Raw genomic sequence first — 23,733 nt, 5'->3', positions numbered from 1 at the left:
ATCCACTTTGTCCTGGATTGTCCCCATAATGACGATTGTTCTCCAAACAGGATGTTGATATCAAATGGGTGGAATACCAGAACATGATCAAATACCTCACCCAGTGGATCAAACACAATGTAGCTGTGATGTCTGATAGATCATTCCCCAACAATCCTGCTGAACTTAAGGTATCACACTACGATATCACGATAGGGATGGGCAATATATGGCCTAAAATCTATATCGCAACATATATTGATTGCTGCTTCTTGTGATAACAGTATACCACAACATATTATTTGGCACATAAATGATAGTACAACCATTATAAAACAGGTTCCTACTTTAACTGCTAACATTAGAGGTAACATACTGCATAATTTTCAGTTGTATCGTGTACTCAAAATTATTATTAATCTACCTGCTAATTGTAATGTTAAAATCTGGTTACTTTCTGTTGTAACATGTTTCTCTCTCCACTTCTGTTAAAACCTAATAATCACTTATTCTTCTGTTTTTTGGATACTTTATATTAATTTTGGGCAGTACTAAAAATTTGGGTATCGATCCAATACCAAGTAGTTACAAAATCAGTACTGGTCATACTAACGCTGATACTTAACATTTCAAACTTAAATGTTTAAATAACAACTGTAATCTGACAAACATTCAGGATAACAATATCAATTATTATTTCTATTATTTACATATTCCCTTTTAGTATGTACACAATTGATTATAAATAGTGCAAGACTATTGAGCAAAAGCAAACACTACTATTGGCTCGTATTTACTGAGTTTAACATTAACAAAAACAATTGTGATAATAAAAACATAATCAACATATCAACATACATCTGTGTTGCTGAATCTTTTGCAATTTGTTCAATTAATAATGGAGACGTCAAAGAAGAAAGATGTAGGTGGGAAACGGTGTATTGCGGCCGCCTTTAGCAACATAAACACAGCCGGTGTTTCCTTGTTTGCGTTCCCGAAAGATGACGGTGAAGAAATACTATGGAACAGAGCGGTCAAGCGAACATGGTTCCCTAACACATGTCAACCGGCAGGTTTCCGTGAGAAAATGGTGGTAATAAGTCGGCTCTTACCGTAGACATGAGCGGAGAGCTTACGTCGTTCCTCCTGCAGCTGTCAACATAATCACTGTAACATTGACCATTTTCTCGTAGTGTACTTGTACTATACTCGTACTATACTTGGTATATTATCCACCCACCACTGAAAATGGTGGTAATAAGTTGGCTCTTACCGTAGACATCAGCGGAGAGCTTACGTCGTTCCTCCTGCAGCTGTCAACATAATCACTGTAACATTGACCATTTTCTCGTAGTATACTTGTACTATACTCGTACTATACTTGGTATATTATCCACCCACCACTGAAAATGGTGGTAATAAGTCGGCTCTTACCGTAGACATGAGCGGAGAGCTTACGTCGTTCCTCCTGCAGCTGTCAACATAATCACTGTAACATTGACCATTTTCTCGTAGTACACTTGTACTATACTTGGTATATTATCCACCCACCACTGAAAATGGTGGTAATAAGTTGGCTCTTACTGTAGACATGAGCGGAGAGCTTACGTCGTTCCTCCTGCAGCTGTCAACATAATCACTGTAACATTGACCATTTTCTCGTACTATACTTGGTATATTATCCACCCACCACTGAAAATGGTGGTAATAAGTTGGCTCTTACCGTAGACATGAGCGGAGAGCTTACATCGTTCCTCCTGCAGCTGTCAACATAATCACTGTAACATTGACCATTTTCTCGTAGTATACTTGTACTATACTTGGTATATTATCCACCCACCACTGAAAATGGTGGTAATAAGTTGGCTCTTACCGTAGACATGAGCGGAGAGCTTACATCGTTCCTCCTGCAGCTGTCAACATAATCACTGTAACATTGACCATTTTCTCGTAGTATACTTGTACTATACTCGTACTATACTTGGTATATTATCCACCCACCACTGAAAATGGTGGTAATAAGTTGGCCCTTACCGTAGACATGAGCGGAGAGCTTACGTCGTTCCTCCCGCAGCTGTCAACATAATCACTGTAACATTGACCATTTCTCGTAGTATACTTGTACTATACTCTGACTATACTTGGTATATTATCCACCCACCACTGAAACTGGTGGATTTAAGTTGGCTCTTACCGTAGACATGAGCGGAGAGCTTACGTCGTTCCTCCTGCAGCTGTCAACATAATCACTGTAACATTGACCATTTTCTCGTAGTATACTTGTACTATACTCGTACTATACTTGGTATATTATCCACCCACCACTGAAAATGGTGGTAATAAGTTGGCTTTTACCGTAGACATGAGCGGAGAGCTTACGTCGTTCCTCCTGCAGCTGTCAACATAATCACTGTAACATTGACCATTTTCTCGTAGTACACTTGTACTATACTTGGTATATTATCCACCCACCACTGAAAATGGTGGTAATAAGTTGGCTCTTACCGTAGACATGAGCGGAGAGCTTACGTCGTTCCTCCTGCAGCTGTCAACATAATCACTGTACCATTGACCATTTTCTCGTAGTATACTTGTACTATACTCGTACTATACTTGGTATATTATCCACCCACCACTGAAAATGGTGGTAATAAGTTGGCTCTTACCGTAGACATGAGCGGAGAGAACGTCGTTCCTCTTGCAGCTGTCAACATAATCACTGTAACATTGACCATTTTCTCGTAGTATACTTGTACTATACTCGTACTATACTTGGTATATTATCCACCCACCACTGAAAATGGTGGTTATAAGTTGGCTCTTACCGTAGACATGAGCGGAGAGCTTACGTCGTTCCTCCTGCAGCTGTCAACATAATCACTGTAACATTGACCATTTTCTCGTAGTACACTTGTACTATACTTGGTATATTATCCACCCACCACTGAAAATGGTGGTAATAAGTTGGCTCTTACCGTAGACATGAGCGGAGAGCTTACGTCGTTCCTCCTGCAGCTGTCAACATAATCACTGTAACATTGACCATTTTCTCGTAGTATACTTGTACTATACTCATACTATGCATGGTATATTATCCACCCACCACTGAAAATGGTGGTAATAAGTTGGCTCTTACCGTAGACATGAGCGGAGAGCTTACGTCGTTCCTCCTGCAGCTGTCAACATAATCACTGTAACATTGACCATTTTCTCGTAGTACACTTGTACTATACTTGGTATATTATCCACCCACCACTGAAAATGGTGGTAATAAGTTGGCGCTTACCGTAGACATGAGCGGAGAGCTTACGTCGTTCCTCCTGCAGCTGTCAACATAATCACTGTAACATTGACCATTTTCTCGTAGTATACTTGTACTATACTTGTACTATACTTGGTATATAATCCACCCACCACTGAAAATTGTGATAATAAGTTGGCTCTTACCGTAGACATGAGCGGAGAGCTTACGTCGTTCCTCCTGCAGCTGTCAACATAATCACTGTAACATTGACCATTTTCTCGTAGTATACTTGTACTATACTTGTACTATACTTGGTATATTATCCACCCACCACTGTTTACATTCAAGACCTCGAGCTTTGCGTTTAGCTCTGCTTTATTGTATTCTCCTACGGTGTGTAATGTAGCATGTTTTGCCAATCCTCGGCCTCCAGTGATAATGGTACTTGTACAAAACTTTGTTTGTTTGCCGCCTTGATTAGTGACTTAGAAAATTAGCCGCTAGCTTGCTAGTGAGGACAATGCATTGTGTTAAGGACGCCTATGTTTACTTGTCGCATTTACATTTGCAGGACACAGTTATAATGTGTCATCAACATGAATTGTCGTAATATAACGATAGTATTTAAAGCTCCATCGTCAGCCAAATTTACATCATTTATATCCCCTCTGTCAAGTTCATGGCTGGGGGCCAGATCTGGTCTGCCACATCATTTTATTTGGCCCAAAAAAAAGCCTGAAAATAATGTACGTTAATAAAACACTTTATCTTTATTACTAAAAATATTCTTTTTTTTTTTTTTTTTACAGAAAAATTGCCTGTACTGCATTAAAGTTTACGTATTTTAAATGTAATATTAGCTCACAGGTGTCAAACTTCAGGCCCGCCACATCATTCCAAGTGGCCCTTGAAAGCCTTTTTATTTAAAAAAAAAAAAGTGTTTTTTTTACTAAAGGCATTTGTTCTTTTAATTTTGACAGAAAAAAAAAATGCTTATTTTAAACTTTAATGAATGTGAGTGTGAATGTTGTCTATCTGTGTTGGCCCTGCGATCAGGCGGCGACTTGTCCAGGGTGTACCCCGCCTTCCGCCCGATTGTAGCTGAGATAGGCGCCAGCGCCCCCCGCGACCCCAAAAGGGAATAAGCGGTAGAAAATGGATGGATGGATATTATCTGATCATGCCAATTATGTTATTATATGCAGTATTGCAAAAACAATTTTTGTGAGATAAAAACAAATATCTGCTTGGCACCTTTTGTTTATTATTTTAAAGCCAGTTACACATACAAAAATCAAATAATCAAATGCATATGCATTTCGATTAATCATGAGTAATGCATAATGTAAATTAATTTTAAAAAAGCGGCCCTCTGAAAGCAGCCATTCCTGCGATGTGGCCCTCAATGAAAATGAGTTTGAGACCCTTGTATTAACTGATCATACAAAAACATTATATTAACTTATGTCCCCCCCCCCAAAAGCAACCTAAATATCTGTTAATGATTTCAAGTTATCCATCACGCTGTATATAAATACAAAAAAATAATAATAATCACATGCATAGGCATTTGATGCATGGTGCAAGCATAGTTTAATAACACACTAGGGGATTATGCATTGAAAATAAATATATTCATTGTCACATGCATCCGTCTGAAGGCAGCCATTACAAAAATGTGGCACTTAATGAAAATGAGTTTAAAACCCCTGATTTATATCGTTTATCGTCTACATCGTACAACCCTATATAACGAGTAGCTTTTTAATAAAAATAGAAAAACACATGCATATTTGTTTTGATACTTCATTGCTGCTGCTCTCTCACAGGCACTTTACACACAATACCTGCAATTCAAAGAACGCGAGATCCCGCTGAAAGAAAACGAGAAGACAAAAATCAAAGATCTCTACAAAATGCTCGAGGTACACAAATTCCAGAAAACAAGCCACGTGTTTTTGAAAAAGACATCAATGTCATGGCAGTTGTGCACGTTTGACAGGTATGGATCGAGTTTGGACGTATTCAGTTACTGCCGGGTCATCACCCCAACGACGTGGAGAAGGAGTGGGGAAAACTGATTGTTGCCATGCTGGAAAGAGAGAAGAGCCTGAGGCCTGAGGTGGAAAGGTATGCGAGTGGTTGAATACTCCTTTCATGCCAAAGAATTATCCAATAATCTTTATAGTATCTTCAGTCTGAGACACCCACAAATTAAGTGTCTGATACTGTTTAATCATGTTACAAAACGCATGAGTGCTCCAGGACACTTTTTTACTCAATGTTTACTTTTCTAAATGAATTATTTTGCATCAACAAAAAGTACGGTACGTGAGTCCGTGTAAAAATGTTGCCAAGCAGTACTATATTTATCGCTTATTGCTCAAAACAACTGCTTCTCATTTGTTATTTGTATGTAACTGGCTCTGACATTCGGTGCAAACATCCATGCATTCATCCATTTACCACCGCTTGTATGTTGATGCAACTAATTGGATCTCAGGTGCATTTAAAGGCCTACTGAAACCCACTACTACCGACCATGCAGTCTGATAGTTTATATATCAATGATGAAATATTAACATTGCAACACATGCCAATACGGCCGGTTTAGTTTACTAAATTGCAATTTTAAATTTTGCGTGGAAGTATCATGCTAAAACGTTGCTTTATGATGACGCGTGCGTATGACGTCACGCATTTTGTTCCAGCACCGTTCACAGCTCTTAGTCGTCTCTTTTCATCGCACAATTCCACAGTATTATGGACATCTGTGTTGCTGAATCTTTTGCACTTTGTTCAATTAGTAATGGAGACGTCAAAGAAGAAAGATGTCGGTGGGAAGCGGTGTATTGCAGCCGCCTTTAGCAACACAAACACAGCTGGTGTTTTCTTGTTTACATTCCCGAAAGATGACGGTGAAGCTTTACTATGGAACAGAGCGGTCAAGCGAACATGGTTCCTTACCACATGTCAACCGGCAGGTTTGGGTGAGAAAATGGTGGCAAAAAGTCGGCTCTTACCGTAGATATGAGCGGAGAGCTTACGTCGTTCCTCCTGCAGCTGTCAAAGAGGCAGCTGCGGACTCTCTTGCCTCGTTCCACCGGCCGCCCCCGACCGTCGGATGCTTCCCCCGTGGAGGAGGGGGGAGTCTCATACTAAAGTAGGAATTCCTTATTCACAAATTAAATATCAATCAATCAATCAATGTTTATTTATATAGCCCCAAATCACAAATGTCTAAAAGGACTGCACAAATCATTACGACTACGACATCCTCGGAAGAACCCACAAAAGGGCAAGGAAAACTCACACCCAGTGGGCAGGGAGAATTCACATCCAGTGGGACGCCAGTGACAATGCTGACTATGAGAAACCTTGGAGAGGACCTCAGATGTGGGCAACCCCGCCCCCCCCCCCCCCCCCCCCCCCCCCCCCCCCCTCTAGGGGACCGAAAGCCATGGATGTCGAGCGGGTCTAACATGATACTGTGAAAGTTCAATCCATAGTGGCTCCAACACAGCCGCGAGAGTTCAGTTCAAAGCGGATCCAAGACAGCAGCGAGAGTCCCGTCCACAGGAAACCATCCCAAGCGGAGGCAGATCAGCAGCGTAGAGATGTCCCCAACCGATACACAGGCGAGCGGTCCATCCTGGGTCCCGACGAGCGGTCCATCCTGGGTCTCGACTCTGGACAGCCAGTACTTCATCCATGGTCATCGGACCGGACCCCCTCCACAAGGGGGGGGGGGACATAGGAGAAAAAAGAAAAGAAGCGGCAGATCAACTGGTCTAAAAAGGAGGTCTATTTAAAGGCTAGAGTATACAAATGAGTTTTAAGGTGAGACTTAAATGCTTCTACTGAGGTAGCATCTCGAACTGTTACCGGGAGGGCATTCCAGAGTACTGGAGCCCGAACGGAAAACGCTCTATAGCCCGCAGACTTTTTTGGGGCTCTAGGAATCACTAATAAGCCGGAGTCTTTTGAAGGCAGATTTCTTGCCGGGACATATGGTACAATACAATCGGCAAGATAGGCTGGAGCTAGACCGTGTAGTATTTTATACGTAAGTAGTAAAACCTTAAAGTCACATCTTAAGTGCACAGGAAGCCAGTGCAGGTGAGCCAGTACAGGCGTAATATGATCAAACTTTCTTGTTCTTGTCAAAAGTCTAGCAGCCGCATTTTGTACCAACTGTAATCTTTTAATGCTAGACATGGGGAGACCCGAAAATAATACTTTACAGTAGTCGAGACGAGACGTAACAAACGCATGGATAATGATCTCGGCGTCTTTAGTGGACAAAATGGAGCGAATTTTGGCGATATTACGGAGATGAAAGAATGCCGTTCTAGTAACGCTTTTAATGTGTGACTCAAAGGAGAGAGTTGGGTCGAAGATAATACCCAGATTTTTTGCCGAGTCACCTTGTTTTATTATTTGGTTGTCAAATGTTAAAGTTGTATTATTAAATAGAGGTCGGTGTCTAGCAGGACCGATAATCAGCATTTCCGTTTTTTTGGCGTTAAGTTGCAAAAAATTAGCGGACATCCATTGTTTAATTTCATTAAGACACGCTTCCAACTGACTACAGTCCAGCGTGTTGGTCAGCCTTAGGGGCATGTAGAGTTGGGTGTCATCAGCATAACAGTGAAAGCTAATACCGTATTTGCGTATGACGTCACCTAGCGGCAGCATGTAGATGCTGAAGAGTGCAGGGCCAAGGACCGAACCCTGGGGAACTCCACACGTTACCTTAACGTAGTCCGAGGTCATACTGTTATGGAAGACGCACTGCACCCTTTCAGTAAGATAAGAGTTAAACCATGACAGGGCTGAGTCTGACATACCAATTCGTGTTTTGATACATTCTAATAAAATATTATGATCGACGGTATCGAAAGCAGCGCTAAGATCGAGGAGCAGCAACATAGATGACGCATCAGAATCCATCGTTAGCAATAGATCATTAGTCAATTTTGCGAGGGCTGTCTCAGTAGAGTGATTTGCCCTGAAACCGGATTGAAAGGTTTCACATAGATTGTTAAACGCTAAGTGTTCATTTAGCTGCTCTGCGACAATTTTTTCGAGGATTTTCGAAATAAAGGGAAGGTGAGAGACCGGTCGGTAGTTTACCATGTGGTCAGGATCGGGGTTAGGTCTTTTAAGGAGAGGATGAATAACCGCTTTTTTGAATGCTAGGGGAACAGTGCCCGAAGAAAGTGATAAGTTTATAATATTTAGCACTGATGGACCTAATAATACAAAAAGCTCCTTGATAAGTTTCCCAGGAAGTGGGTCAAGTAAACATGTTGTTTGTTTTATTCCATTTACACGTTGTAACAATTCTTCTAATGTTATTTAATCAAAACGAGAGAAACTATTTTGGATATTTGCAGTATCCGCCGTATATACCATCGTATCAGTGTTAATAGAACCCATTTGTAGCTGGGACGCATTGTCTTTAATCTCCTTTCCAATAAGTTCAATTTTCTTATTAAAGAACTTCATAAAGTCATCTGCCGAATGGGTGGAGCTACTGGAAGGAGTCCCTTGTTGGGTTAGCGATGCTACTGTACTAAACAAAAATTTTGGATCGTTTTTATTAATGCGGATGAGATTTGAGTAATAATTAGTTTTAGCTAAGGTAAGCATGCGTTTATAAGTTATTAAACTATCACTCCATGCTTGATGGTGCACCTCAAGTTTAGTCGTGCGCCATTTGCGTTCCAGCTTTCTACATAATAATTTCTGAGCTCTAGTTTCTTCAGTAAACCATGGCATACGCCTTTTTGGAGCCTTTTTTAACTTCAGCGGTGCTATACTATCAATGGGTTCACGCAGGGCGTTGTTGAAGTTGTTAGTGAGGTTATCAATAGAGCCCACATACTTTGGGAATGGTGCCATTACCGAGGGCAGTAAGCCAGCAAGAGTCGTCGTTGTGGCAGCATCAATGTTGCGGCTGCTATAGCAGTTATTATTATTATTAGCTTGCCGAACATGAGTCTGAACTTCGAATTTTATAAGGTAATGATCGGACATTACTTTAGTATACGGGAGTATCATAACTTTGGAAACGGTGATACCTCTGACAAGCACTAGGTCTATCGTAATACCGCTGCGATGCGTCGGTTCATTTATTATTTGTGTAAGACCACAGCTATCAATTATAGTCTGGAGCGCCACGCACGGTGGGTCCAATGGGGTATTCATATGGATATTAAAGTCCCCATTATAACTATATTATCAGCGTGCGTCACTAGATCAGCAACAAACTCAGCAACAACAAATATTTAGCTGTCATCTATAGAATAATGCATTTACTGGTCTTATTTCAATATATCATTAATAATATTTATCTCACATACAACACATTTTTGGCACAGACATACTAATACATTTGCACATATACAGAAATAGGTACACAAATAATGACCATATGGTACAAGACAGCTGTTTTTCTTTAAAAATGTTTGGACTGCAGGCTGCAGCAGGTTTTAGAGTTCAGTCTGTTGTTTTTGTCAGTGTTTGTTTGCAGAGTGGACCTTATTTCCATGGAAATCTATTTTTGGACATCCATTGACAATAGTTTGGACAAGTTGACATATCCACTCATGCCTGCGTGGTTTTTCAAACACTCAATATGAACAGCAATAAAGTGAGGGCGTATTTTACCAGCTGTCAGAAACAGCAATTACAATCCTTCGGCTGCTTTTATAAAGGGACACTGTCTCAACATGCTAATTTGGTTTCGCCTGAGGATAGAAATATTATTTCAGGGTGGGTTTGCTCTCACACCCTCCTCACCTGATTCTGAACCTATAAATGAGAATGGGTTGTAATCCCTTCTGTCTGATCGCGTCTTCAATTGCACACGATCGTCATGGTTAGAATCCCCGCTGCAGGACTGTAAAGTGCAGTTGACAAAGAAAGATGGCGTACCGGAGCAGGGTCTCCTCTGGTAGCAGTTTCACCAGCTACGGATCGGGTGATGCTGGCTACATTAGACCGGAACCTTTTTCAATGAGAAGCCCTTTCGTTCTTAATAACAACATCGCCTATGGATCCAGGTGGGTTACGAGCTCAGTGTTGAGGGCGTGCTTGACTTTTTGTTTTCCTGTGACTGAGCGTGAACAAAATTCAACTTATTGCTTTGTTTTGCAGGCTTGAAATGCTGCAGCAGCTTGCAAACAGAGTTCAACGAGACTGTGTTCAAGGTGAAGACAGGCTCACGTTGGCTCGAAGTTCCCTGCAATTGGTAAGTTATGTATTTAAAATGTGGAAATACAATTTATAATGTGAAAAAATTACATTAAAATAAATTAAAACAATAATAACAGTGCATTGCTTGTGTAACCCACTGGTGGTTATTTCCTATCTGAGTTTTAAAACTAGGACTGACACCAGGGTTGCTGCACATAAAAATACCAGCTGTTGTATTGTGTACAAAAAGAAGGAAACAGTGAAACTAAAATGACTCACCTGATGAATTCAACATGAACTACAAAATAGTTAATACTGGGGCCAAATGTCCGCGCACAACATCCAGTGACACTAAACAAGAAAAGATAAAAAATATATAATTCTAAATTAAACAATCAATACACTTTTCTGCAGTTAAACAATGGTTGTCAAACTCAGTTTAGCTCAGGGGCCACATGGAGGAAAATCTATTCCCAAGTGGGCCGTACTTTTAAAATCATGGCATGATAACTTAAAAAAATAAGACGATTTCATATTGTTTTCTTTGTTTTACTTTGGCAAAAAAATACAACAAGCACATTCTGGAAATGTACAAAACCACAAATAATCCTCTTGACAATAAAAGGAAAAAAATTGATTTAGTTTCAAAAACACAACGAAGAACACAATAAACTTACACGTTATCTCAGTGTATCTACAGAGCCATCAAACTAAGTCACAGCCTGTCTGGAATTTAAAAGATTAAATAATAAAGAGATAAAAAGTCTTCTAGGTCTTAAATACTTCATTTTTCATATCCACGTATTAATCCTGTGTTAGTTCAACAAACTCTACAAACGGAGGTAGAAAATATTCAAGAGGTTTGAGTTACACTCTGTGTTCACTTTTTCTCTTTTTCATCAGAAACATTTTGCGGCACTTGGGTGCCAAATAACGACATGTTCGAAGTAGAAGACGTAAAACGGAAGGTTTTACGTTTCATTTTAACCAAGGGGGAAGAACCACAGACAGGCTGTACTGTGTACCTTTTGCTTGGCCTCGGTATAAACCATTTACTTGCCTTACAGAATTGCTATTGCGACATCCAGTGGACACATTTAAAAACAACAGTTTCTTGAATTGATTTAATTTAAATTTGTTTTGCTTGTTTGTAAACAATGCACTTCCTTTTTTTTTTTCAAATTGCTGGGCCCAATGTCACATTTTTAAAACTGACTTTTTTTCTCTCTTTTAGGATGTTAAACGTCTTGAGTCTGGCATTCAGTTCCAACATGAAGGCGAGATTGCTGGCTACCTGTTGGAGTGCGAGAATATCCTCAGACAACAAGTGGTGGACATCCAGGTCCTTCTCGATGGCAAATTTCCTTTCACAAATCAACTAGTTCAAAGGTAAAATTGTACGGTTGTAGATTTGGAAAAAGTACTCTAAAGATGCTGTGCAAATAGTGACATCTAGCATTGGTTTTATTACAGGGTATCAAACCTACGGGATGATCTCCTATCCCTGAGAACGCAGTATGCTTCCGTGTACAGCAAAGGGCGCATGTTAACAACAGAACAGACCAAAAAGATGATCTCAGGCATCACCCAGAGCCTGAATTCTGATTTTTCCCAGAACAGTTCCACATTCAACTCGAGCCTTACCCCGGGTGCTTCAGAGCAGACTTACATTAGTAGCAGACATGGGACACACATGCAGATCCCCAAACCCTCAATAAAGTCCTCACTGGCTGACTCCAGTTTGACTGAAGAAGAAGTGAACATGAAATATATTCAGGACCTGTTGAACTGGGTGGAAGAGATGCAGGTAAGCAATCTTTGCAAGATTTGGCCGTGAAGTTTTTAGTTGGGCGTAAGTGAATTTGTGTTATTTGGTTTTCAGTTACAATTGGATCGCTCGGAGTGGGGATCAGACCTGCCAAGCGTGGACGCACATTTAGATAACCACAAAACCGTACACAGAGCCATCGACGAATTTCAGACGAGTCTTAAAGAGGCCAGACTCAGCGAGGTAAGTTATTTCTCTCTGTTTTGAATGATGAAGTATCTACTCTGAAACCTCTAAACTTGAACGCACTTCCTTCTGTGATGCTGGTTGACTTCCAAGTTTTTGTGATTAAAAAAACAAACAGAATTAAAATAGGTTTGGTAAATTTGGTACTGACCGTAGCCTGTTGATACTATCAAGTACCGATTCACACTAGCTCGATGCTAATTTACATTGGATTTACCATAGACATGCTAAAGATTAGCGTTAGCCAGGAATTGATTAACGTAGACCCCGACTTAAACAAGTTGAAAAACTTATTCGGGTGTTACCATTTAGTGGTCAATTGTACAGAATATGTACTGTACTGTGCAATCTTCTAATAAAAATATCAATCAATCAAGCTATTTTATCTGCCGGGCAAGTGGCAAACACAAAGTGATGTTCACAAAAACAAAAAAGCAAAAGAAAAGAAGAAAACACATACGACCGTTCAACACAGCATTATTGACAATAACAAAACAAAACATAGTATGGCACTGAGGATTGAGGAAAAATGCCACCTTTGAGGCATCCACCCTGGAGAATACCTAAATTTAATGCCATCTAAAAATAGTTTAAAACATTTGATAAAATATATTTAAAAAATAAAATAGAAGTGATGTATATAGAGTAATTATAGCAATAAATAAGGTAAAAAAATAACTAAATAAAAATTAAGAAATAATAAAAGGGTTTAACATGATCAGTAAAAGCCTGATTAAAAAGGTGTGTGCTTAGACTTTTTTTTAAAATCAACATCATTTTATTAATCAAATAGTCATAACCATTTCTGTGGTGTATTAAGGTCATTTGCATCTGGTCCCATGGTTATGAATAAACCTTTCCTTACCATAATTGACAAAATAAAAAAAACACCCCCACAAAATGCTACTTTTGAGGCTTTTTTTCCTCCAGAAAACGTTGATTTTGTTTGACTTTCGAGATTCCAGTAAATATGTCAACTTCCATCTAATCCTCCTTATTTCTTGCAGATTCAGATGAATCCACCCTTGAAACTTGCCTATTCCGAAAAACTCAGCAGTTTAGAGAAGCAGTATGACAAACTACTGGTAAGTGACGTCTTGAGAACAGTCTCCATCTCAAATTGCACTTAGTATTTAGAATTTGAACATGTGTCCTTGTTTGTTTGTTGTATTTCATTCATTTAAGGCCAAGCGAAAAACAATGGACATAGGATTTAAAATAAACAGTAACGAAAAGGAGCAGAAAGAAGTCAAACTTCTATCTGTCCCTTATTCATACAGGTACAACATTTGTTGTGCAACTCAGAAGACTAGCTATTAGAGATGCGCGGTTTGCGGTCTCATCCGCGGAGTTTATCCGCGGGTCGGGCGGTTGACATGACAAAAAAATTGATTTTAATTAGATTCGGGCGGGTGGCGGTTGAACCATCCGGAAATATTTGATATGCATGGTTCTGTGATCGGTATCCTTTGCCATTCAAAGTGCCATTTAAGACCCGTGTCATAAAGCGAAGAAGACAATAAGAGACGCTATTATTAACCTGAATGACTGCCAGTAGTCACCCAGATAAAAAGTATTAGGGCGTGCTATGAAGCCATTGGCTTTGTTGCCTACTACAACATGTACGATCTACTTGTCAGTCCAGCATCATGTTGTGTGTGGCTTCCTTGGCAACACGCACACGACTGCAAGGCATACTGGGTGACACAGAGTACACTAATGGTTGTGATATAAACAATTTTAACACTCTTAGTAATATGCGCCATGCTGTGAAGCCACACCAATTAGGAACGACAAACATTTCGGGAGAACATCCTCACAGTAGCACAACATAAACGCAACACAAATACCCATAATCCTTTGTATCCATGAAACTTCCTGATTATTTTATACACCCCGCTAGCAGCAAACCACAACCCCCCGTGCGTCGGTAAGGTGGGCAGGGTTAGGGGCGCGGGGTTGTAAAATATATTCAAGGGGTGTAACGGATACAAAGGATTCTGGGTATTTTTTGTGTTGCATTTATGTTGTGTTACTGTGAGGATGTTCTCCCGAAATGTGTTTGTCAATCTTGTTGGGTGTGGCTTCACGAGCGTGACGCATATTAGTAAGTGTTAAAGTGTTTTATATCACAACCATCAGTGTACTTTGTATCACCCGGTATGCCTTTCAATCTTGTACGTGTGATTGCGGCAGCTGCACACAACATGTTGCCGGACCAACAATCGGTTCGTACATGTTGTCGAAGGTGTCTAAGGCAATGGCTTCACAGCACGCCCATATTCTTGTAATCAGGATGAACGTTATCGGATTGTCGCGGGAACGTTAGCGACTCCAATTGTCTGCATTACTCTGTGAAACGGGTTTAAATATCTCTGTGAGTGGTGAAGGCGGACAACCTCTGAGGTATCTCAGCGGGCGGTTGGTGGGCGGGTACGGTCCTGATAAAATGTTGGTTCGGGTGAACGGCGGGTGGATGACGACTTTGCGGATGTGGATGATGTGATTGCCTATCCGCGCATCTCTACTAACTATATATATTTATAACATACATATTTCATAACATAAAACAAAATAATTAAACATGGAAACAATAATTGACTCCAAATCATATCTTCTCATCATCATAATTTGTACATATTTTTGTCCTTCTCAGAGCTGTTCAAGAGATCGTCAAAACTCCTTGGAGAGCCTGCAGGACTTTGTGTCGCGGGCAACCCGTGAGCTCATCTGGCTCAATGAGAAGGAGGAAGAGGAGGTGGCGTTTGACTGGAGCGATCGCAACAGCAACGTGTCCAAGAAAAGAGATTACCACGCTGTGAGACTCGTTTAAAATGATTCCCATTCAATACATTGTACGAAAATGGTGGAAATACTTGGATATGTCCAAACAGGATCTGATGAAAGAGCTGGAAGAAAAGGAGGAAGTCATCAAGTCCGTGCAGGACTTGGCAGAGCGTCTTCTTTTAAGGAACCACCCAGCCAGGCTGACTATTGAAGTATGTCAACATATTTAGTCCAATATGATTTTTTTAATAGCAGTCCTGTCTCCACCCTTCATATTAGGAGGCTTTCCACACATGGTTATTGTTTGACTCATTTGTCCTTTGGGTTGCCCGCAGGCGTACAGAGCTGCCATGCAAACACAATGGAGCTGGATCCTGCAGCTGTGCTCGTGTGTGGAGCAGCACCTTAAAGAGAACGCTGTTTACTTTGAGGTGTGTCACGCTTTAAAGGCCTACTGAAACCCACTACTGCCGACCACGCAGTCTGATAGTTTATATATCATCCATCCATCCATTTTCTACCGCTTATTCCCTTTCGGGGTCGCGGGGGGCGCTGGCGCCTATATCAGCTACAATCGGGCGGAAGGCAGGGTGCACCCTGGACAAGTCGCCATCTCATCGCAGGGCCAACGCAGATAGACAGACAACATTCACACTCACATTCACACACTAGGGCCAATTTAGTGTTGCCAATCAACCTATCCCCAGGTGCATGTCTTTGGAAGTGGGAGGAAGCCGGAGTACCCGGAGGGAACCCACGCATTCACGGGGAGAACATGCAAACTCCACACAGAAAGATCCCGAGCCTGGATTTGAACCCAGGACTGCAGGAACTTCGTATTGTGAGGCAGACGCACTAACCCCTCTGCCACCGTGAAGCCCAGTTTATATATATCAATGATGAAATATTAACATTGCAACACATGCCAATACGGACGGTTTAGTTTACCAAATTGCAATTTTAAATTTCCCGCGGAGTTTCCTGTTGAAAATGTCGCGGAATGATGACGCGTGTTTGTGACGTTATTGGTTGCAGGGGACATATTAGCGCAGCACCACATGCAGCTAAAAGTCATCTCTTTTCATCACGCAATTACACAGTATTCTGGACATCTGTGTTGCTGAATCGTTTGCAATTTGTTCAATTAATAATGGAGAAGTCAAAGTAGAAAGATGGAGGTGGGAAGCTTTAGCCTTTAGCCACACAAACACACGGTGATTCCTTGTTTAAAATTCCCGGAGGTGAAGCCTTACTATGACTCAGAGCGGTCAAGCGAACGTGGTTCCCGACCACTTGTCAACCGGCAGGTTTCGGGGAGAAAATTGTGGTAAAAAGTCGCCTCTTACCGGAGATCAGTGAAGCTTGCGCAGTCCATGCAGTTGCCATGACTTCCCTCAGAGACTGGCGTCAACACACCCGTGGACACACCCCTCCGACTATCAGGTACTATTTAATCTCACTAAAACACTAGCAACACAATAGAAAGAGAAGGGATTTCCCAGAATGATCCTGGTAAATGTGTCTTAAAAACATCTGAATCGCTCCCAATGCAATCGCCTTTCTTCTTTTTTACCTTTATTATTTATTTTTATTTTTTTTCTAGTCCTTTGCTATCAATATCTTCATCCACAAATCTTTCATCCTCGCTCAAATTAATGGGGAAATTGTCGTTTTCTCGGTCCGAATAGCTCTTGCTGCTAGAGGCTGACATTATAAACAATGTGAGGATGTAAGGAGCCCTCACACCGGTGACGTCATCGTCTGCTACTTCCGGTACAGGCAGGGCTTTTTTATTAGCGACCAAAAGTTGTGAACTTTATCGTCTATGTTCTCTACTAAATCCTTTCAGCAAAAATAGGGCAATATCGTGAAATGATCAAGTATGACACAAAGAAAGGACCTGCTATCCCCGTTTAAATAAGAAAATCTCCTTTCAGTAGGCCTTTAAGTCTCCTGTCTGAGCACACCCCCTCATGGCTCTTTTCTTATTCCCAATGTGCAGTTTTTCAGTGACGCCAAAGAATCCATGGACTTCCTTAAGAGCTTACAAGACTCCATTCAGAGAAAGTACAGCTGCGACAGAACCAGCAGCCTGCATCGACTGGAGGATCTCATTCAGGAATCTATGGTAACTTTGCACGAGCGCAATACGTAGAAGAAGTCTTAAATAAAGAAGGCAATAATATTTTATTGGTGTCCCATTTAGGAGGAGAAAGAGCAGCTTCTTCAGTATCGCAACACGGTTGCAGGGCTGATGGGGAGGGCCAAAAATATCGTGCAGCTCAAACCCAGGAACCCTGACTGGCCTTTAAGATCCTCCATTCCTGTGAAAGCCATCTGTGATTATAGACAGATAGAGGTAATTCCAAAATTTGACTATGCAGTCCAAAGTATTGGGACACGAGTCAATGGAGTTATTAACCTGTTGACATTGTTGTTGTTTTCAACATTTGTGAGGTCACCAAAATAGCCTTCCCTAAGATGGTCCCACAACATTTTCAGGATAGAATTATACAACATTTTTCAAATAATTAGGATGTGAAGGTTTTTAAGGGTCTATCCCAACTCTAGATCAGTAAAGAGTACCTGTGACGATTTTAATCTACATTTAAACCGCTTGCTTGTGGTCAAGATAAAATGTATTGAATAGGCTTTAGTGTAAAGTTAGCATAGATTTTGATTCACAGTCACTTCTATAACCCGTTTTTGAAAAGTGTGTCTGCAAGTTGTTCAATTCTAGATGCACCCCACCCTCTTCAAAATGATCATCAAATGTCTTTTGAAAATATGCAGTTTTTTTTTGTTTTTTTCCATAAACATTTCCTAGACCAGGGGTCACCAACGCGGTGCCCGCGGGCTCCAGGTAGCCCGTAAGAACCAGATGAGTAGCCCGCTGGCCTGTTCTAAATATAGCTCAAATAGCAGCACTTACCAGTGAGCTGCCTCTATTTTTTAAACAGTATTTATTTACTAGCAAGCTGGTCTTGCTTTGCTCTACATTTTTAATTGAAAGAGAGACAAAACTCAAATAGAATTAGAAAATTCAAGAAAATATTTTAAAGACTTAGTCTCCACTTGTTTAAATAAATTCATGTATTTTTTTACTTTGCTTCTTATAACTTTCAGAAAGACAATTTTAGAGAAAAAATACAACCTTAAAAATGATTTTAGTATTTTTAAACACATATACCTTTTTACTTTTTAAATTCCTTCCTCTTTTTTCCTGACAATTTAAATCAATGTTCAAGTACATTTATTTTTTTATTGTTAAGAATAATAAATACATTTTAAGTTAATTCTTCATTTTAGCTTCTGTTTATTCGACAAAGAATATTATTGAAATATTTTTCAAACTTATTATGATTAAAATTAAAAAAATATATTCTGGCAAATCTAGAAAATCTTTCGAATCAAATTTAAATCTTATTTCAAAGTATTTTGAATTTCTTTTAAAATGTTTGTTCTGGAAAATCTAGAAGAAATAATGATTTGTCTTTCTTAAAAATATAGCTTGGTCCAATTTGTTATATATTCTAACAAAATTCAGATTGTATTTTAACTTATTCAAACCATGTCATAAAAATTGTAAAATTAATCTTAATCAGGCAAAATTACTAATGATGTTCCATAAATTCTTTTTTAAATTTTTTCAGAAAGTTTCAAATTAGTTAGTTGTTCTTTTCTTTTTTTCAGTTGAATTTGGAATTTTAAAGAGTCGAAATTGAAGATAAACTGTTTCAAAATTTAATTTTCATTTTTTTCCTGTTTTCTCCTCTTTTAGACCGTTCAATTAAGTGTTTTTTTCATCATTTATTCGCTACAGAAAACCTTCCGTAAAAGGAAAAATAATGTACGAAGGATTGACAGACAGAAATAGCCATTTATATATATATATATATATATATATATATATATGTATGTATGTATGTATGTATGTATGTATATAGATTTATTTATTAAAGGTAAATCGAGCATATTGGCTATTTATGGCAATTTATTTAAGTGTGTATCAAACTGGTAGCCCTTCGCATTAATAAGTACCCAAGAAGTAGCTCTTGGTTTCAAAAAGGTTGGTGACTCCTCACCTAGACTAACTTGGTCACAATATTAGGTAAATCGCACACTTGCCGATGGATTCAGACAAAAAAAGCAGCTTTTACCATCATTTATGTTCCTGCATGTCGCACGTCGGTGTAATTATGCACATACCAATATTAGATAAAAAAATCAAATTTAACCCTATGGCTAGGAATTTTGTTTAATATCCAAATTGTTACGTCGGGAACGCATGGCTGTGATGGTCGTGTTCCATCCAATGCAGAAAGACAAGCAGGAGCACCGTATAGGTAGGATTGAGCTTTATTTATTAAGGCAGGACAAAAAGAGAAAAAATCAGATGTTAAACAAGCGTGGAGCAACAAATCAAGTAGTCACCAAGGGTGAACTGCTAGAAATACTAGAGAGCAGAAAAAAACACTTGCGCCAGGTGAAAAACTAGAAAAAAACGTAAATGTTGCATATAGCGAACATTGACCCAGCAACTTGTACTGGGTGACTGAAAACTATAAAGGGGGAGTGATTAACCAAAACACCTAGTGGGAACACTAATTACAAAACAAAGGCAGGTGTGGATAATTAGTGCCCATGGAAACCAACAGCAAACGAAAGTAAAGAGGGTGCAGCCAGGAAACTGACTAAAACATAGGAAACTACCAAACATAAAACATGCCATGACCCAGGTTAGAGATCATAACACAAATAAGTGCTTTCCCATTGGAATAACATCCCAATGTAATAAGACTGCAAAACAGATGCATGCTTCCAACAATGTAGCAACATTTAAAAGTCAGAAAAGACAAAATTCATCATAGGTCCTCTTTAATGGAGCAGAATGTCCTAATGACAATAAACCTGCGTTTTTTCAGATCACCATTTATAGAGACGACGAGTGCGTGCTGGCCAACAACGCTCACCGAGCCAAGTGGAAAGTCATCAACCCCGCAGGCAATGAGGCCATGGTGCCGTCCGTCTGTTTCACTGTGCCTCCCCCCAACAAAGAGGCCATCGATATGGCTTTGAAGTAATATTTTCTTTCATTTTTGACTACAGTTGTGATCAAAATTATTCAACCCCCACACAATTTTGGTGTTTTAGCAAGTTGGACATTTATTCCGTATTTTGTTTATAGTCATATCAAATAAAGATGTGTCAAATAGACAAATGCAACTTAAATTGTAACACTGTATTTTACAAAATACCAAAAAAGGAAATTTTTCTTAATATCTCATCGACAAAATGATTCAACCCCCAAGTTACATGCATCTTTAGTACTTAGTAGAACACCCTTTGGCAGTAATGACATCGTTCAAATGTGATACATAACCGGACACAAGCTTCTTGCAACCATCTACAGGTATTTTAGTCCATTCCTCTTGGGCAAAGGCCTCCAGTTCATTCATATTCTTGGGCTTGCGTGCTGCAACTGCCTTCTTCAAGTCCCACCACAGCTTTTCTATAGGATTTAGGTCTGGCGACTGTGAAGGCCACTCCAGAGTCTTCCAGCCCTTCTTCTGCAACCACTCTGATGTTGATTTGGAGGTATGCTCGGGATCGTTGTCCTGTTGGAAGGTCCAACGTCTCCCAAGCCTCAGCTTCGTCACTGACTTCATGACATGTGCAGCTAATATATCCTGGTAGGAAATAGAATTCATAATGCCTTGAACGCGCTGGTGATTCCCGGTACCTGAGGCAGAGAAACAGCCCCAGAGCATGATTGACCCCCCACCATGCTTAACAGTAGGCAAGCTTCATTTTTCTCCTCCAGACATAACGTTGATTCATAGGCCCAAAGAGTTCCAGTTTTGTCTCATCACTCCATAGAACAGTTTCCCAAAACCTTTGGGGTTTGTCCAGATGATTTTTGGCATACTGGAGTCTATTTCTTCTTGTGCCTGGTAGTCAGAAGTGGGGTGCGCCTGGGATTTCTGGCATGAAGGCCTTCATCTCGTAGTGCGTGCCTTATTGTCTGGGACGAAACCTGCGTTCCCCCCTCTGCAATGTCCTGTTGTAGTTCCTCAGCTGACACCCGGGGGGTTTTCACCACTGTACGCTTCAAATACTGGATAGCATCCTCTTTCTACCACGCCCAGGTAGTGTTTCCACTGTGCCTTTAGCTTTAAACCTGCGAATTATGCTCCCAACTGTGTCTCTTGGAATGTGTAATGTCTTTGCTATTTTCTTATATCCATATCCTTTCTTATGAAGAGAAATTACCTCCTCTCTTGACTTCTTTGACCACTCCCTGGACTTCACCATGTTGCAAATACACCATTGACCATCTACAAGAAGCTGAGCGTCACAGTCTTTTTCAATCAGTTTAATTGTTGCTCGTTATGGTTCTAATCACATCTACAGGTGTTTTCAACACCTGATTGAAAAGACCTTATTTCTGTTCTTAAGAGTTATGATCTTCAAAGGGTTGAATAATTTTGTCAATGAGACATTAAGAAAAATGTCCTTTCTTGGTATTTTGTAAAATACAGTGTTACAATTTAAGTCGCATTTGTCTATTTGACACATCTTTATTTGATATGACTACAAACAAAATACGGAATAAATGTCCAACTTGCTAAAACACCAAAATTGTGTGGGGGTTGAATAATTTTGATCACAACTGTATATAATCAATGAATACATACACTCAATGATGTGTACCTGATTGTTTTTCCTGCAGAACGGAGCAGTTATACCAGAATGTGCTGGCGCTCTGGCATCACTCCCACATTAACATGAAGAGTGTGGTGTCTTGGCATTGTCTCATAGATGATATAAAAGCCATCCGCCATTGGAATGTAGCTTCTGTATGTTCTTTCACTGTACAAGTTGACTTTCATTTTAGTCATGCAACGAATATAATATTACCACTGTCTTTTTAAAAAAAAATTTTTAGTTCAAGACCATGCTGCCAGGTGAGCATGAGCAGGTCATGAGCAACCTGCAGTCTCATTTTAACGAGTTCCTGGAAGACTGCGAGGAGTCTGAGTTGTTCACCGTGGCGGACTGCGCTCAACTGGAGAGGGATGTTGTAGCCTGCAAGGAGTACTACCAAGAACTTCTCAAATCTGCAGAAAGAGGCAAGACTCCGTTGCTTTTCTTGTCTATCTTTGTAAGGACAATGCTGTGAGGGGAACACAGAGCACAGTGCCAGAATATCTCATAAGGCAGGGCGTATATTTACCTAAATTGTAAAGAGGATGCAAGCGAGCGAGGCTGTTGTTTCTGAAAGTTTGTGGAAAGAAAAACTCTCTTTGACCACATGATCATTTATTAACAAGTTTAGTGTACACAGCACAGCAGCAACAGAACCAGTGTTGTAATCATACTTGCCAACCTTGAGACTTCCAGTTTCGGGAGTTGGGGGGACCGCGGAGGAGTGGTTGGGGGCATGGTTGGGGCGGGGGGCGTGGTTAAGAGGGGAGTATAATTCACCAACTCGAGTATTTCATATATATATATATAGAGATATATATATATGTATGAAATACTTGACTTTCAGTGAATTCTAGCTATATATTTATTTTATTATATATATAAATAAAATAAATAGTGGAATTTCAGTCGGCACCTATCAAATTCACAGTAATAAAAACACAGTTGTTCTACTAACTGTATTGTGCTTGCTGGTTACTAAAATAAAACCAACAACCCTCACCTTTCACTATTTGAGTAACCTTTGTTCTGCCATTTGCGTACTGGAGGGAGTCACTTGCCGTCAGGTGCGCAACACCACATAAATCGTTGGCCAATCAAAAAGCAACACCATAACGCTATAGCCAACATTCACCAGGAGATGGCGACAGACAACATGGAATCACTCTATAGCAGACGGCGTCGCCATGGCTGTAACTTCCTCGTTCTTCTGCTTCGTCTCCTTGTGTGTGCAGTTTTTTCTTAGAATCCGTAGATGTTGTAACGTGATTGGGCAGGCAAGCTGTTTATATAGTGGGAAAGCGGGCGTGAAAACAGGCTGTCCCCACTCAGGTGCGCATGGAACTGGAGGGGGCGTGGCCTCCAGCTTCCGGCTGAATTTCGGGAGATTTTCGGGAGTCTCCCGGAAAATCCGGGAGGGTTGGCAAGTATGGTTGTAATAGCAATGAGGTTAGGAAAATTCTCCAGTCCAAAGGCAAAACCTAGTAACTCACTTCTAGCTGATTTTGAGAAAACCAATCTATCTTGATGCTGTCTTACAAAGATCTACACAGTCATCAAACGTATAGATGTTTTTTTGAGCTTTCATTTTCTTGCCGATTGAGCCATGGATTAAATCTGCTCTCATGAACGTGTGCCCTTTCTCCAGATATTTTATCACAATCTCGGGTGGGCCCCATTCTGCGTTTGCACATTGGGCAAGAGCCGTGTACAGCGTCCAGTTTTTATTTTGACCTCCACAGTTATCTGCCCAAAAGAGTATGCAAGAGGAAGAATCAAGAACAATACATTTAATGAA

The 23,733-nt window shown here is 40.2% G+C and overlaps 1 protein-coding gene across 19 annotated transcripts in view; it reads left to right on the top strand.

The window, feature by feature from the left end:
* dst (dystonin) overlaps window positions 1-23,733 on the top strand; it is a 299,316-nt gene that overhangs the window by 126,775 nt on the left and 148,808 nt on the right. For 18 of the 19 annotated variants that reach the window (XM_061910351.1, XM_061910348.1, XM_061910367.1 and 15 more), the window contains 16 exons: window positions 51-170; window positions 5,053-5,148; window positions 5,226-5,353; window positions 10,388-10,481; window positions 11,661-11,815; window positions 11,900-12,233; window positions 12,309-12,437; window positions 13,448-13,525; window positions 15,097-15,258; window positions 15,335-15,439; window positions 15,563-15,658; window positions 17,230-17,355; window positions 17,434-17,586; window positions 20,153-20,307; window positions 21,961-22,087; window positions 22,177-22,360. In XM_061910351.1, the coding sequence (XP_061766335.1) occupies window positions 51-170; window positions 5,053-5,148; window positions 5,226-5,353; window positions 10,388-10,481; window positions 11,661-11,815; window positions 11,900-12,233; window positions 12,309-12,437; window positions 13,448-13,525; window positions 15,097-15,258; window positions 15,335-15,439; window positions 15,563-15,658; window positions 17,230-17,355; window positions 17,434-17,586; window positions 20,153-20,307; window positions 21,961-22,087; window positions 22,177-22,360 (2,242 nt within the window). Of the gene's footprint in view, window positions 1-50; window positions 171-5,052; window positions 5,149-5,225; window positions 5,354-9,791; window positions 10,294-10,387; window positions 10,482-11,660; window positions 11,816-11,899; window positions 12,234-12,308; window positions 12,438-13,447; window positions 13,526-15,096; window positions 15,259-15,334; window positions 15,440-15,562; window positions 15,659-17,229; window positions 17,356-17,433; window positions 17,587-20,152; window positions 20,308-21,960; window positions 22,088-22,176; window positions 22,361-23,733 lie in introns of those variants that run through there. The other variant, XM_061910364.1, reaches the window with a different exon arrangement.

Source organism: Nerophis ophidion, linkage group LG09 (assembly GCF_033978795.1).
Source record: "Nerophis ophidion isolate RoL-2023_Sa linkage group LG09, RoL_Noph_v1.0, whole genome shotgun sequence".
In the NCBI taxonomy this organism is placed as follows: Eukaryota; Metazoa; Chordata; class Actinopteri; order Syngnathiformes; family Syngnathidae; genus Nerophis; species Nerophis ophidion.
Note: the sequence above shows the minus strand (reverse complement) of the source record. Positions and strands in the feature narration are given on the sequence as shown.